Here is a 17,509-nt window from a genome sequence, read left to right as displayed (position 1 = left end):
GTAATCTTAGTGTGCTTGTGAGATGCTCTAACTGAGAACTAGGGGTACATGCTTTCTAGGGGGTAAATACCTAGGCTAAGTTCAAATTTTGAAAAAACTAATAAAATTAGATTTTTGAAAAATATTTTTTCTAGAATTTTAAGACCGAGTAACAGACTGAATTAGCAATTTGAAGAAGAATTAAGTTTGAAGGTAAACTCTATTCTACCAAACACATTCCTATCTGTCTTTTAAGTGCACTGAACTCAAGTTCAGGTAAGGGTTTTGTGAAAATGTCAGCCAGGTTTGATTTGGACTCAACATAGTTAAGTACAATATCACTCTTAGCTACATGATCCCTTACAAAGTGGTGTTTTACTTCTATGTGTTTAGTCCTTGAGTGGTGAATTAGATTTTTGGTTAAGTTAATTGAACTTATATTATCAATAGAAATTTTTATGTTTTTATATTCTAGTTGATAGTCTTTTAATGTATGCATCATCCATAGTAGTTGAGATGCATATTCTCCTAGGGTTATGTATTCAGCTTCAGTAGTGGATAAAACAACACAGTGCTACTTTTTGCTTGACCAACTTACTAGGCACTAACCTAGAAATTGACAGCTACCACTTGTGTTTTTTCTATCTAGTTTGCACCCGACATAGTCTGAGTCAGAATAGCTAGTTAAGATGCAAGTCCTACGGTACCAAAGTCCTACATTAAGGGTTCCCTTAATATACCTTAGAATTCTCTTAACATTTGTTAGGTGTGACTCTTTTGCACAAGATTGGTATCTTGCACATATAACTATTGCAAACAGAATGTCGGGTCGACTTGCGATTAGGTAGAGTAGACTTCCTATTGCACTTCGATAGTATTTCAAGTCTATCGATTTTCCTTCTAAGTTAGAGTCGATTTTAACATTAGTTGCCATTGGAGTATTTATATTTTTTGAATTTTCCATGCCAATGTGTATCAGGTGGTACTTGCGCTCAATGTGTTTACTTGCCTTATGGGCTTATGGTTCCTTCGAGTTTGCTACTGCACCACTATTATCACAATAAATTGTGATAATTTTGGGCAAATCAGGAATCACATCTAACTCTATCAAGAAGTTTCTGAGCTATACAACTTCTTTGGCTACCTCAGAGGCTGCCACATACTCAGCTTCCATGGTGGAGTCCGAAACATATTTCTGCTTAACACTCCTCCATGCTATGGGCCCACCTCCCAAAGTAAACACATACCCTGAGATCGACTTACTATTGCCCCTATCTGATTGGAAGTCCGAATCCGTGTAACCTACAGGGAGCAAATCATCTGCTTGGTAAACTAGCATATAATCTCTAGTCCTTTTCAGGTACTTCAATATATGCTTTACGACAGTCCAATGACCTTGTCCTGTGTTACTTTGATATCTGCTAACCATGCCTACGGTAAAACAGATATCCGGACATAGCATCACATACATTAGGCTTCCTATAGCCGAAGTATAAGGAACTGCCTTCATGTCCTCTATTTCCTTTGATGTTTTAAGAGACATATCTTTAAATAAAAGTACTCCATGCCGAAAAGGTAGAAAACCTTTCTTGGAGGTTTGTATGCTAAAACGAGCTAGAATAGTATCAATGTATGAAGCTTGGGATAAGCACAATATTCTTTTCTTGCGATCCCTTTTATTTTGATCCCAAGAATATGCCCACATTCTCCCAAATCCTTCATATCAAACTGCTTGGACAACCATACCCTTACGTCCGACAACACTTTGACATTGTTGTCAATGAGTAAAATGTCATCTAGTATAGTACAAGAAATGCCACCACGTTTCCGTCACTCTTCTTGTATACACAAGACTCATCCGGACACTGAATAAATCCATAAGACTGGATCACTTCATTAAACCGGATGTTCCAAGATCTCGAAGCTTGCTTCAGTCCATAGATAGACCGATTGAGCTTACATACAAGATGCTCTTTACCCTTCGTAATGAATCCCTCAGGTTGACCAGTTTAAAATGAGAGAGTAGTCAAGTAGGTCAAGGGTGACCAGAAACTTGACTAAGAAAGTCCTAACTAGAGGTTACGCAAGGGCAAGACCAATGGGATGGTTGGCAGAAGGAAGAAAAACCATGTGGGTCAATGTTGACCGAGCACTTGATGTGAAAAGTCCCAATGAGTGAAGTCGAGTAGTGAGGAAAATCCTAATGAGTGAAGCCATGCAGTTAAAAAGTCTTGGTGAATGAAGTCAGGCAGTTGGAAAGCCCCGGTGAGTGAAGCCAAGTAGTGGAAAAATCCTAGCGAGTGAAGCTAGGTGGTGAAAAAGTCCCAGTGAGTGAAGTCGAGCAGTGGAAAAATTATAGTGAGAGAAGTTAGGTGGTAAGAAGTCTCGATAAGTGAAGCCGGATGTAAGGAAAGTTATAGTGAGTGAATCCAAGCAGATAGAAAGTCATAGTGAGTGAAGCCTGACATTCAAAAATCTAGGTGGGTCAAAGGTTGACCGGACACCTAGTGTTTGGAAGTCTAAGTGGGTCATAGAGGATCAGACACTTGGTACAGAGAGAAAAGTCCAAGTAGGTCAAAGAACTTAGTGGAGAAGTCCCAGTAGGTCAAGGGTGATCAGATGCTAGGCAATGAGGAGTCTCAATAGGTCATGGTTGATCGAATGTTAGGAAAAGGGAACTCTATGCTTAAGTTAAGCAAATTAGGGTATTAGAATCGCTTAGGCTAAGTGATTCCTGTTGGAACCCCAAGGTTGTTTTGGTGTGATCAACAAGTTAAGTTAGGTCCTGTGTATTTAACCTTGTGTCTAAGTGTGCAGGAGCTTAGGAACACAGGTACTCGAGTGGAAGACGCAGCTAGCGAGAAGGACGGCACGCTGTGCGTCCCGGACGAGAAGGAAGCGCGCGGTGGTTCCGAGGGACGAAAGCCGGAGCGGAAGATTGCTCGGGGAGCAAGAGACGCAGCTAGCGAGAAGGTCGACGACCGAGGGACGAAGACTGCGGATGAGTACGCTGGCGGACGAGAAGGAAACACGCGGCAATTCCGAGGGACGAGAAGCCGGAGGGAAGCACGCTCGAGAAGACCGAAAGTTGGGTTCGGGTGAGCCCTTTTCCGGAAGGCAGAGATCACCCAAACGAGCGGATCCGGAGCGGAAGAACCGGGACTGAACCAGAGAAGCGGTCCCGGATGAAAAAGTCAACTGTGTTGACTTTCGGGGTCCGGGGCGCCCGGAACTGACCGGGGCGCTCGAACCCATCTGGGGCGCCCGGAACCCTTCCGGGCGCCCGGAACAGTAATGTTGACCAGATCGAGAATTATCTCAATCTGAACGTTGGGGGATAAAATTTATCCCCCCCAGGGCGCCCGGAACCTTTCCAGGCGCCCCGACCAAGGCTATAAATATAGTCTTGGTCCAGAAGCTTTTCATTAGTTCAGAAATTGTAAACAACACTTGTGTGCTTCCACTGTTTAGATTAGCTTCTGTTTTTCTGTGCTTACACTGCTGTAAACGAGGCTTCTCCGCCTGAAGGAGCTCTTAGTGCGATCTTCATCCTTGGATTAACAACCTCCCCGGTTGTAACCAAGTCAAATTCGGTGCCTCGTTTTTATGCTTTATTTTCTGTTTAATCTATTTTTTATGTGTTAGTTTAATCGTACGAGAAAGGGTTGTGTTTAATTTTTCAGGGCTATTCAACCCCCCCTTCTAGCCGGCCGCATCGGTCTTACAAGTGGTATCAGAGACGAGGCGCTTCAGGAGGACTAACCGCCGAACGAAGCAACAAGATGGCCGGATCCAACATCCACACACCAAAATTCGAAGGGGACTTCGCTAGCTGGAAAAAGCGAATGGAGGTATTTCTTGAAACAGATTATGATTTATTACTAACAATGGAATTTGGCTATGAAGCACCAGAGGGCAAAGCAAGAAATCAATGGTCAAAGAAGGAGCAGGCTGACCACGTGGCAAACAAGAAAGCAGAATTTCATCTGCTAAGTGTACTTCCAACACAAGAAGTCAATCGAGTCGGTACCTACAACTCGGCAAAGGAGCTTTGGGATAAATTCCTTGAGTTACACGAAGGAACATCCGAAGCCAAACTTGCAAGACGGGATTTACTTCGTAACCAGCTTACAAACCTCCGATTTGAAGAAGGTGAAACAATTGCACATCTACACTCGAGGATTCAGGAACTCATCACGGACTTACGAATCTCGGAGAAGAGGTAAGTAACCGAGATTCGCTAAGGTATGCCCTAAATTCCTTTCCTAGAAACTCAAAATGGGCATCACTAGTAGATGCCTTTTACATTTCAAAAAATCTAGAAAAAATTTCATTAGACGAATTCTTTTCAACTTTTGAAGTGCATGAGTCAAGATGTGCAGGTCCGAAGGAGCCCAAGAATAATGTCGCCCTTAAAGCTTCGAGAGACGAACCTGAGTCAGAATCTTCTCTCGACGACGAGGAAATGGTAATGATGGTAAGACGATTTAAAAATATTTGTAAATCTAGGAAATCTAACCATCCACAGGGAAGAAAGAAAAGAACCATCCGCTGCTACCATTGCGATGAAGAAGGGCACGTCAAGGACAATTGCCCTAAACTGAAGAACAACGGGAAGGACAAGGGTAAGAAGCCTATCCAAAATCGCAAGGCCCTAAAAGCGACGTGGGACGATACATCGTCGGAATCAGAAGTCAAGGAGTTCTCCGGGCTCGCGTTAATGGCGAGTCATCAAGACGACGACTGCGAATCAAGCTCTTCCGAAATGAGCATCGAAAGCATCAATGAAGGGGAAGCCACGTCCGAAGAGAGCAGCAGTTCAGGGGGAGAAACCGACAACGAGATCGACAAGGTAAGTGAGGTACGATCTCTTCCTCCTAATAAAATGTTTAAATTCATTAAAATTTTAACAAAAGATTGCTGCAAATTAGAAAATGAAAATAAAGATTTAAAAGCAATATTAGCTACATCTTGTCCGTTAGAAATACTAGATAAATCAAATTTAGAAAATGAAAAATTAAAATTAGAAATTCAAAATTTAATTTTTCAAGTAGAAAATTTGAAAAACTCTGCTTGCTCATCTAAAATCAATTTTAGAAGGTTCAATAATTTGAATTGGTATTATAGATATCACCAGGGACAAATTAAAAATATCTCTAGAAAATATGTCCCTAAAAACTTTTTAGTTAATCCAGTAGGTTGGAACCTATATTGGGTTCCTAAATCATGCTTAAATTAATTTTAAGTAAAATTAGCGCTTTAAGTGAGAAAATTAAATAAAGAATTTCTTTATGAGGCTTTGTCTAAGGAAGTGGTTGTTGCTCCAATAACCAAGAAGGCCTAGTGCCTCGCCACGACCTGGAAGCCAAAATATTGAAATAAATGTAAGAACTTTTAAAGAATTAATTAGTGCTTGAAAAAGGTTATTCAAAATATTTTATTTCAATTTACCTACTTAGAATTTTTTTGATTTTATTTATATACTTAGAAATATTCTCAAAAATTATTTTTTCCTAAGTTAAGAACTTTTTTTCTTGAAACTAGAAATCTCAGCTTTAATTACTTAGAAAAATTTTCTAAATTTCTTAAAAACTTAGATTTTTTTTAGAAATATTTTTTCTAAGTCTTTAACCCTTAGATTATTTTTCTTGGAACCCCATTTTTTTGTGATCAAAGGGGGAGAAGGGAAAGTATAAGTCTAGGGGGAGGTAGATAGATTTAATTTTTTTCTATCTTTTTGCACTTAAATTGCAATTTAAGTTAATTTACTTAATTCAATTTTATGTCTATTTTAACCCTAGCTTAACTTGGGTTGATCACACCAAAAAGGGGGAGATTGTTGGAACCCCAAGGTTGTTTTGGTGTGATCAACAAGTTAAGTTAGGTCCTGTGTATTTAACCTTGTGTCTAAGTGTGCAGGAGCTTAGGAACACAGGTACTCGAGTGGAAGACGCAGCTAGCGAGAAGGACGGCACGCTGTGCGTCCGAGGGACGAGGCGCTGCGGAAGAGTACACCGGCGGACGAGAAGGAAGCGCGCGGTGGTTCCGAGGGACGAAAGCCGGAGCGGAAGATTGCTCGGGGAGCAAGAGACGCAGCTAGCGAGAAGGTCGACGACCGAGGGACGAAGACTGCGGATGAGTACGCTGGCGGACGAGAAGGAAACACGCGGCAATTCCGAGGGACGAGAAGCCGGAGGGAAGCACGCTCGAGAAGACCGGAAGTTGGGTTCGGGTGAGCCCTTTTCCGGAAGGCAGAGATCACCCAAACGAGCGGATCCGGAGCGGAAGAACCGGGACTGAACCAGAGAAGCGGTCCCGGATGAAAAAGTCAACTATGTTGACTTTCGGGGTCCGGGGCGCCCGGAACTGACCGGGGCGCCCGGACCCATCTGGGGCGCCCGGAACAGTAATGTTGACCAGATCGAGAATTATCTCAATCTGAACGTTGGGGGATAAAATTTATCCCCCCCAGGGCGCCCGGAACCTTTCCAGGCGCCCCGACCAAGGCTATAAATATAGCCTTGGTCCAGAAGCTTTTCATTAGTTCAGAAATTGTAAACAACACTTGTGTGCTTCCACTGTTTAGATTAGCTTCTGTTTTTCTGTGCTTACACTGCTGTAAACGAGGCTTCTCCGCCTGAAGGAGCTCTTAGTGCGATCTTCATCCTTGGATTAACAACCTCCCCGGTTGTAACCAAGTCAAATTCGGTGCCTCGTTTTTATGCTTTATTTTCTGTTTAATCTATTTTTTATGTGTTAGTTTAATCGTACGAGAAAGGGTTGTGTTTAATTTTTCAGGGCTATTCAACCCCCCCTTCTAGCCGGCCGCATCGGTCTTACAATTCCCACTGAGCTTAAGTGATTAAGCAGGGACTTAATCACTTAAGAGAGTTGTTGACGCGAGGAACAGATAGCTACTGAATCGCTTAGGGTAAGTGATTCAGCAGACCTTAATCGATCAGGGTGATCACTTAAGATCCTTTCTATAAAGAAATAGAAAGGTGTTAAAGCAATTACCTTAATTGCTTCAGCTATGGTAAGTGATTAAGCAAGGCAGCTTAATCACTTACGACCTTTCTCACGTTCGAGTAGAAGGGAGCGGAATTGATCAGGCTAATCGATTCTGCCCCTCTTAAGCGATTGGGGTAATCGCTTAGGTTCTAAAATATAGTCGTTCTGCGTATGTTGTTGACATGGTAATCGCTTCGAAGATTCTTAAGCGATTAAGGTGCCCAAGATAACCTTAGAAAAGTTTTCATGACCGTTCTTGACACAACACTCAGCGTTAGTTCTTGGGAGTACTTGGAGCTTAGTGTTGTTCTATTTCCTTCTACCAAGAGGCAGATTCGTTCAACAAGAAGAGAGCAAGATAAGATTTCATTGTTGTAATCTTATGCAAGATTTCATTGTATTTTTTTTCTTGTTCTTTTTAGTGTATTTCGTGTTGTGAGCATGCACGAGGCTTATCCGCCTCCAGATTATTTTTGTGAAGGAGTGTTTTCATAGTGTAGATGTGTGAATTGTGTGGATCCTTGGATTAGTCATCTCAAGAAAGTGGATACTAAGTAAATCCTCATGTTAGCATTGGAGAGTTCTTTGCTTCAAGTATTCCATTACAACTCATCTTCGTTGAAGCGAGAAAAGCTATTCCCCCCCCCCCCCCCCTTGGTCCTAACAATTCCAATACTTATCGTGCTTTATGAAACCAACTCCTAATCGATTAGCCTTGGGATAATCGATTGTCGATTGCCCAACCCTAAACTCTGAATTTGAGTTTAAGGTTCCTTTGCCCAACTCTAAAGTCATCCGTGACTTGTTGGGATTTCCTGTTGCCTAGCATTCGGTCAACTTTGACCTACCAAGGCTTGTTTACCAAGTGTTCAATCCTCCTTGATCCACTTGGACTTTCCTTTGTCAACTTTCCATTGTATTTCTGATCATCAAGTGTTCGGTAAATCTTTGACTTACTTGAACTTTCTCTTATCTAGCCCCGCTAGGACTTCCCCTTACCTAACCTCCAATTAAAACTAGTCACTTAGTAGACTTATCACCTACCTAACCTCCAGCTAGGATTTCATATTGCCTAACTTCTAGTTAAGAATTTTCATTGCCTAACCTTTCGTTAGGACTTTCCCTTACTTAACTTCAATTAGAACTTTCCGTTGTCTAACTTCCAGTTAAGACTTTCCATTACCAACTTCTAATTAGGGTTTTCCCTTACCTAACTTCAGTTAAGACTTTCCATTGTCTAACCTTCAATTAAGATTTTTTTCATTTAGGTATCCGGTCCTCTCTCGACATATTTGACTTCTCTCTCACACATTATCAAACATCGAAATTTAAACTCGAGCCAATCCAAGCACATTCAAATTGGTCAACCTTCACCCGAATACAATTACATCAACAACCCCATGCTTAGCACTTGGGTTCTCTTACTCAATACTAGATGATCCACTCAGGCTCAAGTGGCACTCGGCATTCCACTTGAGCGACACTTAGCCCTCTCGATACTCAAGTTTATCAGTCGATTATCTGCTTGGCTTACCTTGACCGTCGATCCGATTGGACCTCAGCTACAAAGTTATCTTGATAGAAATAAGTCTAAATTTTGATTTTGTAATTTCAAATTTAACAGAATCTGTAACTTATAGTAAGATTGACTATCATTTTATAGGGTTGTATTGTAAATATGTTAAAAAATCTTAATTATCTTTGATAAGATTGCTTCAGTACTATATTATTATTTGCAAATAGATTTGTAATAATAGTATTGAAGCGATTTGGATTAAATTGAAAATATTTAGATCAATTGTATTTCATAAGCATTAGTTTTGACCAAATTGAGACAACTTTACTCTATGTCATATTCCAATACAATAATAATAATTAAATTTTATCAAACTAAATGGGTTGGACCGGGTATATAAATCTTTTTATGCTATTAAATTTTATTATATATTATATCATTATTTATATTTAAATAAATTTCAAATTTGAAGATGTTTCTCACGTGAGAGACACCCACATCGTCACACGGGATGTGCAGGCCAACATAGTCGGTGCACTATAATTTCTATATATATTATAGCAGTATAATTACTATAATAATCTACTGTACCCTAGCCTCCTTTTCCAACACCAATGGAGAAAATAATATGAACTTTACTACCCTTTAGACACCGAAAGCTCTCTTATAAGATAAAAGAAAACCCTTCGTAAACTAAACATTCCATCAAACGAAGATGGTCGAATGCAATGAAGAACCACAATATATATTTTATTTGACCAATCATATAGAAACACCCAGTCCATGGATCATGGATCTGTTCAAGATCTTTTATGAAGTTTGCCTAGTTCATACAAAGGTTTCAAAGACCTATTCAATAACCCTTAAAATACACCAAACAAACAGTCTGAATTTTCAATAACTGCTAGATCTTCAAATTCACAAACACAGTTTGGAGCCATCTTTCAGTGCAGCTGATGTCTGCTGAAAATTCAGATAAGATCAATAGTTCAGTTTCATATCTTTTAATTTCCAAAAGAAAAAGAAAATAAAAATGAAAAAAAGAAGCTACCCTGAGTTGTGACATTCAGTTTGTGGTTGGCTTAGTTGAAGTTGAATGGGCATGTATGTTTCGTCGGTGACACTAAAACTGTGTCGAACACTCGAAGCCCTATCGGTGTCATCCTCCGCCCTTGTTTCGTAAATCTGATCGCATTGATGGTACAAAATTGTTTTAAGTTCATAGTGTGGAAATGCACACACAAGTGAAATGGATACCTTCTTGTGTAGTTGCTCATTTTCTTGCCTCATCAAGTTTACCTTCTTGTATAGTTCCATATTTTCTTGACCAATTAGCCTTCCCTGGGTGAGGAAATTAATGATTTGAGTTAGGCCATCAAGATGTACCTGGCTAAAACAATGTAGTAGTTATAATTAATAACCTTTCGATCGAGTTCTTGAATCTCTTCGAATAAAAGTTGTTCCTGCAAGAACAGATGTGATTATTGCACAGCACATACTGAACACTTGAAAGATTAATGTGTTCCCAAACCTTCCTCATTATGACACCCCGCAGACTCGATTCCAGTTGGTTCTGTAGATTCTGCAGATCGGCGACACTCAAACCAGAAAGCTCCTCCCCCATCATCTTCCTGAAGTTGATCATGAATTTATAACATGCATCTTCATTCAATAGTTAATGTACATTTTAGATGTGAATGATGTCTTTGAGGGTTAGATAATTGCATACCTGTGATTTTGTTGCAAGTTGTGAAATTGTTGCCTCAAGCTCGCTGCCTCCTTCTGCCAAAACTAGCAATAAGACCACAAGAGGCTCGATAATTCACGCTAGATGAACATTTAGTTTCAAGTGAAATAATGAAGAAATTAACAACTTATTCATGTTGTTTTGATGCAGTCTCATGAACAACAAAATGCTTCTTTTGTATTCCTCAAACAAAAAACATCTTTACTAGCACATGATCTTTTTCAATCCATAAACCTCAATTAAATAGATTATGATCAAATACATATAACTTTTCTAACCTAGATTTCATCACCTGCAGTGTAAATGTCATTTTTCAGTGTGTGAAACAAATATAAAAACAAGAAAAAGTAAACTGAAAATGAGGAAAAAAATATATAAAAAACTTGATTAAGTAATGAAAATTGTAGTTTGCAATGAACCAGCAGAAGCTAGAAGTGTACCTTAACATCTGAAGCTGCAAACACAATCAAATGGTTCTCTTCTTTTGCCTTGCTGTATTTCTCAATCAGAGACTTCATGCTGCCATTTCAAGGAAACATACTCCAGCTTTAATTAATTAACCATAATAAAAGATAAAACACTTTCTTTAATGATCCAACACTTAACCTAGTTAAGTGTGAAGTTAATGGAGGGGGTTCGTAAACTTTGAAAGACCATAATTTTAATTCGAATTTAATTTCAAGGTTATAATATATCAAATTAAAATTCATTCAGAATGCTACATTTATTGTCTAGTGTAATCCATATCAACTTAATTTTAGGGGAAAAAAAATCGTTTAAAGCACTTTTAAAAGGCTCCGAAGAATTTGAGTCCTTTTTATTAAGGTTATTTTGACCTTCTGCGTCGTTAGGGTTTTGAGACTATTTAAACATTTATTTAGTTGATATTAATTAGATCATTATCTTTATTGGAGTTCATATTATTCAATTAAATCAAGAGAAGAATATCATAGGTCTCCCCTGAAAATTCTCTATTAGAACTAGCCTACAAAATAATAACTATTATGTCCGGGATCAGAAGTCATACGCTCTTACCTATTAGTCAATTAGGGATGATAGTGGAGTTAATTAAGCACTTCACATTTGCAAGTATTTAACAATTAAAATGAGATCATGTAACTAGAAAAGTAATGATAATCAATCAATATGGATAAGCAATTGTCAGTTTAATTTGCATATCAAAGGGTTTTGAAAAACAAATTATGTCAAAATAATAAAGCTCTCATGGAATATATATCTCTCATAATTAATCTTGGCTTCGAAACTGTGATATTAGGCTCCATCAACAATCCTTAGGCTAGATCACTTATCAAAATAATCTCAAGTTCAAAAACTAAGAGTATTTTTCTATGAATTAACCAAAGTGTAGATGCTAGCTAGTTTGAGTGTGTTATTAAATATGGCATAAAAATCTAAAAGAGAAGAGAAACCACAATTAGATCTAGATACTAAGATTCACTAGATCTCAAACCCCACTAAAGATTTTCTTATAAGATCTTAACTTTTACAAATCCTACGAGTTTAAGAAGATCACTCCCAAGAATATCTAGAAGAAAAAAACAACATAAAATGATTTTCACTTACTTGGAGCTAGAAAACTCGTAGAGGCGACCGGTGTCAGAGAAGATGATGAGGCCGATCTCAGCATCACACAGGATGGCCAGCTCCTTAGCCTTCTTGAACAAACCAGTCCTTCGCTTTGAGAAGGTCACTTGTCTACTCGTCATGTTGTCGATCTTCTTGATCACAATCTTTCCTCGCCCCATCTTTCTACAACAAGAACAGCGAGTCAATAGCAGACCATGATTTTTAACCATTAATTAAACTGGAGGAAGAATGATCTTGAATCTGTTTAATTCCATGCCTGAGAAGAAGCCAATAATTTGCTAGAAGGTGGGACGACGAAGCACTCTCTCTCTCTCTCTCTCTCTCTCTCACTCTCTCTCTCTCTCTAGCTTTCTTTCTTTGGTTATAGCTTTGAGGTGCCGGTGTTATTTATCTTCCAATGGGATGATCTATTGAATATTAATTACGAAAAAGATTATTAAAAGGGGAGGGGAAATTGAATAAAGAACACGATATTGTTTTAGCCGGTTTGTTTAATTAGCTATTAGATATACTATTGGTGGAATATGATTTCGTGAGAGGGAAAAGTATTATAGGTGATGGGTTGAGAGGAACATAGTTTATAACTTTAAGGCCGTAAGGTAATTGATTGCTAACTCGTGGTGGGGACGATCGAACGGATTTGTATTACTTTAGACTAGAGGTGTAAACATCGATCGATCGAGTAGGATACGGTTAGACCTAATTAATTGATTGTGGTGTATCAGGACCGATCTAGTCGCCGGATCTAGTCTATAGCTTGACTTGTTACTAGCTAATTGTCACCTCTATTTTTAAATTTATATGGTAAAATTAACCAAAATTATGATTATTTTATTTAGTATTACACCCACCACCTCTAACATTTTCATTTTTTCACGTTCATTTTAATATTAACTGTCATTATTATAGAGTTCACATGCCACATACATATTATATTAAAATATTCATTCTCTTATATTAATTTTAACATTAATACTTTGAGGGTCTATCATTATCTTTATTCTTATTTTACATTAAATAAATAAAATTTTAATTTTATTTACATAATTTAAATAATTATTATTTAAAATCAATAATAATAATATCTTAAAATATATTTATTAAGTAAAATATTTTTTCCTTATTTTATAAGTGTCATTTATTTAAAATTAAAATATTATTATAAATTTAAAATGAAGGAATACATCATATAAAAAAATCACACTTTCATAAAATTAAAAAATAATATATAAATTAAACATAAAAAGAAACTATAAAATACTAATTCAATGATTGTTATTATATTGTAACTAAATATATTTAACTAAGTCGGCACGAAGTTGGTGATGCACATTATTGTCACGTAGTTCAGAATTTGTCTGGAGATAATCATGAAATCCTTTGTTTAAGCCTTGGACGGGTTGTGCGGGTGCGTCACCTTCATCATTGTACTAATTTGTCACGTGCCCCCTCTCATCTTCAACAATCATGTTGTGCAAAGAATGCATCCTAACATAATATGTTTTAACTTTTTTTTCTATACCAATAACGCGTTGGACCTTTAACAATTGCCTATCGAGCTTGGAGCACCTCAAATGTGTTAGTTAGAGCCCTAAAGCCAATCATGTGATGATTGTTGTATGGACTTGATGTATCATATTCCTATATGTTTATAAAGGCATTTCTTTATGGTTATTATACTTACTTGTATTGGTGTCAAATAACTAAGTATAATATCATCCTTGAGTAGAAGGTTCTTATCTATATCAATCGATTAGTTGAATCGATAGTGAGATGATATAGAGAACACTACTCTTAATCATTCCTAGTCAAGTATTAACATTCAGGGACAATGTTAATGCGCTGAGACTAGCATGTAGGTCAACTCGATGGCTTGATCTCACAAGTCATGGATATAGAGATATCAAGTTGACACATGGGTATGCATTGGAGAATGTATACTGAATGACCCGCCATGAGAAAGTATCATAGATCGTTATATGAGTGTCATATACTTTCTCATGTGACTATTAGTATAACTATTAGTCTTTGGACCTGAAGTCACCATAGTTCCCTACATAAGGAGTTGCATACTTTGGCTTCGTCAAACGTCACCCGTAACTGGGAGGACTATAAAAGCGATTACTGGGTATGTAACAAATTATGCGGAGGGATGTGAGTGATGTAGATGAGATCTATCCCTCCTATATGACGGGAGAGATATCATGATTCTTGATAGAGTGAGACCACTAAGTGCATGGCCATGCCCAAGTAAGTCAATATGAGATATTGAACTCATTTGATTAGAGTGAGTCTACTTGAGTTCAAGATATAGATTGATTAGAGGATGACACGGTCTATGCCTCAATTGATCAATCTAGATGTCAAGGATAGAAGGGCATTGTCATATATTGTGAGAGTCACGATTAGTAGCCACAAAGGTGATGTTGGATCTCAACATTCTTGTAACTTGGGTAGTAATGATGTGTTGCTAGATACCGCTCATTACTTATGCTTCTAAAATAGGTTTAGGGGAATTGCCAACGTTACAAGAACCTATAGGGTCACACATAAAGAGCAATTAGATGGAGATAAGGTTCATATGATGGACCAAGAGGATTAGGTTCATGTGATGAACCAAATTGGATTAAGAGTAATCCAAATTAAACTAATTGAGTTGCACTCAATTTGATTCATGTGTCAAATGAGTCTAATTTAGACTTGGATTCATTGAGTCAATTTAATTCAATGAATATAGATTCATTAAATTAAATCAATTTGAATCAAATGGTTATATTTGATCAACCATGGGAGATAAGAGGTCAAGTTTGACTTGACTTGAGATGGAAGATGAAGGGTCAAGTTTGACTTGATCATATGTCACCTCATTTGTGACATGGCATGGGGCCGACCAATGATGGTGTTCCATATCATCAAGGCTAGCTCAAGTGAGTGCCACCTCATGAGGAAAACCAAGAGCCATGACTCTTGGTATTCCTTTTTGTGGCCGGCCACTTAAAGAGATGAATTAGCACACACTTGAATTGCTTCTTCTTCCTTCTCTCTTCCTCTCTTCTCTCCCTCTCATCCTTGCCATGACCTCTAAGGGTGCTAGCACACTCTTAGTTGTTCTCTCCATCTCTTGTTCGTGTGGATACTTCTAGAGGTGTGTCCACTTGAACACACTTGAGATCCGAAGAACCTTGGACGAGCGGGATTTGCGAAGGGCTTCGCTTCAAAGGTATATCCCTTAACATGTAGATCTAAAGTAGATCTAGAGTAGAAAAACTAAGTACATGAAAAATTTTATCTTCGCACGGATCCAATGGCTAAGAACTTCGGGGTTTCCGCAACGTAAAAAGCGGTTTTTGTGGCTCGAAAGTTCTAACAATGGTATCAGAGTCACGTGCGAAGCATGTACTTGTTTTATTTTAATTTTTATGAAAAATTACAGATCTGTAAGTTTCTGTAAGTTTACGATTTTTATGGTTTTTATGAGTATTTTTCTCGTAGAGGCGAAGCAACGAGTGCTAGGACACTTGTAGGCTTCGACTACCGAGAAAAATTTTCTGAAACGACAAGTTCTCGCCCAAATTGTTTTGGGATAGTGGCTTAAGGCGCTGTTAGATCGTAGTAGGACACTCATGATACTCATTTCACGAGAAGGGGCACTGGCCCTAACCCTGCAAGGGGCATTGCCCCGCGATCGCGCTAAAAAATCGCTAAACGGGACCGTCGAGAAATTGTAACTCATAAAATTGTAAAAACAGTAGTAAAATTATAGAAATTTATGTAAAATATATAATTTAGAATTATGTATAATTTTGTGATGGTCATGGCCCAAAAAAAACCCAATTTGATTGGACAAAGTGTGTTGTAATTCATAATATGACCTGCGTGCCATTTTTGTGTGTTGTGCGTGTTGTATTTGTTATATGCGACCTGCGCGTCGTACCTCTCCTTTTATATTCCTGTTGTAAAATAGTTTTAGACTCGAATGTAACTCGAGTTTCATATTTGTAATGTACAAAAATGGAGCGGTGGAAGGTCCACTCGAGAAGGAACGACGAGGAGGGTGCGAGTAACACATGGCGGTCAAAGGGAGGAGCTTGAAGAAGCTGTTGACCCTAGGTTGATCGACCAATATTCTCATTGGTTTGAGAAGATCGTAGTAGGTTCATGACCTAATCAAAATTTAATTATTCATTGCTTGTGTGTATGTGATGCATGCTAGTGTAGGATAATTAGTGCCTTGATGCGTATATGATACACATTAACGATTAGATTATATCTTAATCAAATCAACTCGAAATGCCTACCAAGTTCTGATACCCATCACTACCTCGGTCATTTGTTGTTGTTGAATATACCAAAGCAGAACAACGCATATTATCTTGGTAGGGTGCGGAGGGACAATCTTGGTCCCGCCTATCAAAGCTTGGGAGAGTACAAACTTAATTAGATTGAGTATAACTAGTTAACTCAATTGGATTGGGCATAACTATAGGCATTTTTTCAATGGTTGGAAGATAGGACAAAATCACATTTATATTAAATTTTGGGTGATTTAGCCAAAGCTAACTCAAGTTTTAATATAAGTGAGGATCTTGATCCTATAAACAAAAGTTGCATAGAGATGTAATTGGTAATTAGTTACCTACCGATCATACTAAGTCTTGGGCGATTTAGCCAAAGCTAACTCAAGGCGTAGTATGATGTGGATCTTGTCTCACAAGAATTATAGCTAGTTGGAAGAATCTAGTAAGTGTGGTTTGACCACATCCATGACTTGATTCTACAAAAGGTTCTATAATTCAATGGGAGCATCATTTAATTAAAGGCCTAATTAAATGATAAATGGAATATGATATTTACTTTCTGCATTATTTCTATTGTAGATTGTCATGTCAACAAACACGAACACCTTCTCCGTGCGTTCTGTCCTTGACAAGGACAAGCTCAATGAAGCTAATTTCCTGGATTGGTACAGGAATATGAGAATTGTTCTCACACAAGAAAGAAAACTGTATATTCTGGAGCAGCCCATTCCCGAGGCACCTCCTGCCACTGCCACGCGAGCTGACCGAGATGCTTATAAGAAGCATCAAGATGATGCATTAGATGTGTCATGCCTCATGCTCGCGACCATGAACTATGAGCTTCAGAAGCAACACGAGCGGATGTCTGCTTATGATATGGTTGAACATCTTCGTCAACTATATCAAGGACAAGCGAGGCACGAGAGATTCGAGATCTCCAAGGCACTGTTTCAGTGCAAGATGCAAGATGGGACTCCCATAGGTCCATATGTGCTCAAGATGATTGGGTACACAGAAAACCTACAGAGGTTGGGATTCCCACTTGGCCAAGAGCTGGCCAAAGACTTGATCTTGCAATCCTTGCCAGAGAGCTACAGTTAATTTGTCATGAATTACAACATGAACGAAATTGACAAGTCACTGCCTGAGCTGCTAAGCATGTTGGGAACTGCTGAGCTAAACCTTAAGAAGGTAAAGCCCAACTCCATTTTGATGGTGCAAAAGCATAAAGGCAAGGGCAAGCCTAAAGGTAAGGGAAAGTCCCAAGCCAAGGGCAAAGGCAAGGCACTGAAACCTAAAGGAAGGGTTGCCAAGGATGCTACCTACTTCCACTGCTATCAGACCGGGCAC

The 17,509-nt window shown here is 38.5% G+C and overlaps 1 protein-coding gene across 3 annotated transcripts; it reads right to left on the bottom strand.

Annotated features, from left to right (window-relative positions):
* Positions 1 to 9,327: 9,327 nt before the first annotated feature.
* On the bottom strand, positions 9,328 to 12,041 carry LOC121968183 (MADS-box transcription factor 23-like). 3 transcript variants are annotated; one of them, XM_042518655.1, is made up of 8 exons: positions 11,838 to 12,041; positions 10,694 to 10,772; positions 10,236 to 10,297; positions 10,038 to 10,137; positions 9,928 to 9,969; positions 9,764 to 9,847; positions 9,558 to 9,691; positions 9,328 to 9,469 (listed from the first exon to the last, which is right to left on the bottom strand). In XM_042518655.1, exons 1-8 carry the CDS (start codon positions 12,017 to 12,019, stop codon positions 9,451 to 9,453), a joined length of 702 nt encoding a protein of 233 aa, XP_042374589.1. In that variant the 5' UTR covers positions 12,020 to 12,041; the 3' UTR covers positions 9,328 to 9,450. The 3 variants fall into 3 exon arrangements, with proteins under 3 accessions (XP_042374589.1, XP_042374590.1, XP_042374591.1); XM_042518656.1 differs by having other exon boundaries at positions 9,328 to 9,466; XM_042518657.1 differs by having other exon boundaries at positions 10,236 to 10,288.
* Between the last annotated feature and the right edge of the window lie 5,468 nt (positions 12,042 to 17,509).

Source organism: Zingiber officinale, chromosome 3B (assembly GCF_018446385.1).
Source record: "Zingiber officinale cultivar Zhangliang chromosome 3B, Zo_v1.1, whole genome shotgun sequence".
Taxonomy (NCBI): Eukaryota; Viridiplantae; Streptophyta; class Magnoliopsida; order Zingiberales; family Zingiberaceae; genus Zingiber; species Zingiber officinale.
This window is presented reverse-complemented; position numbering and strand designations above follow the sequence as displayed.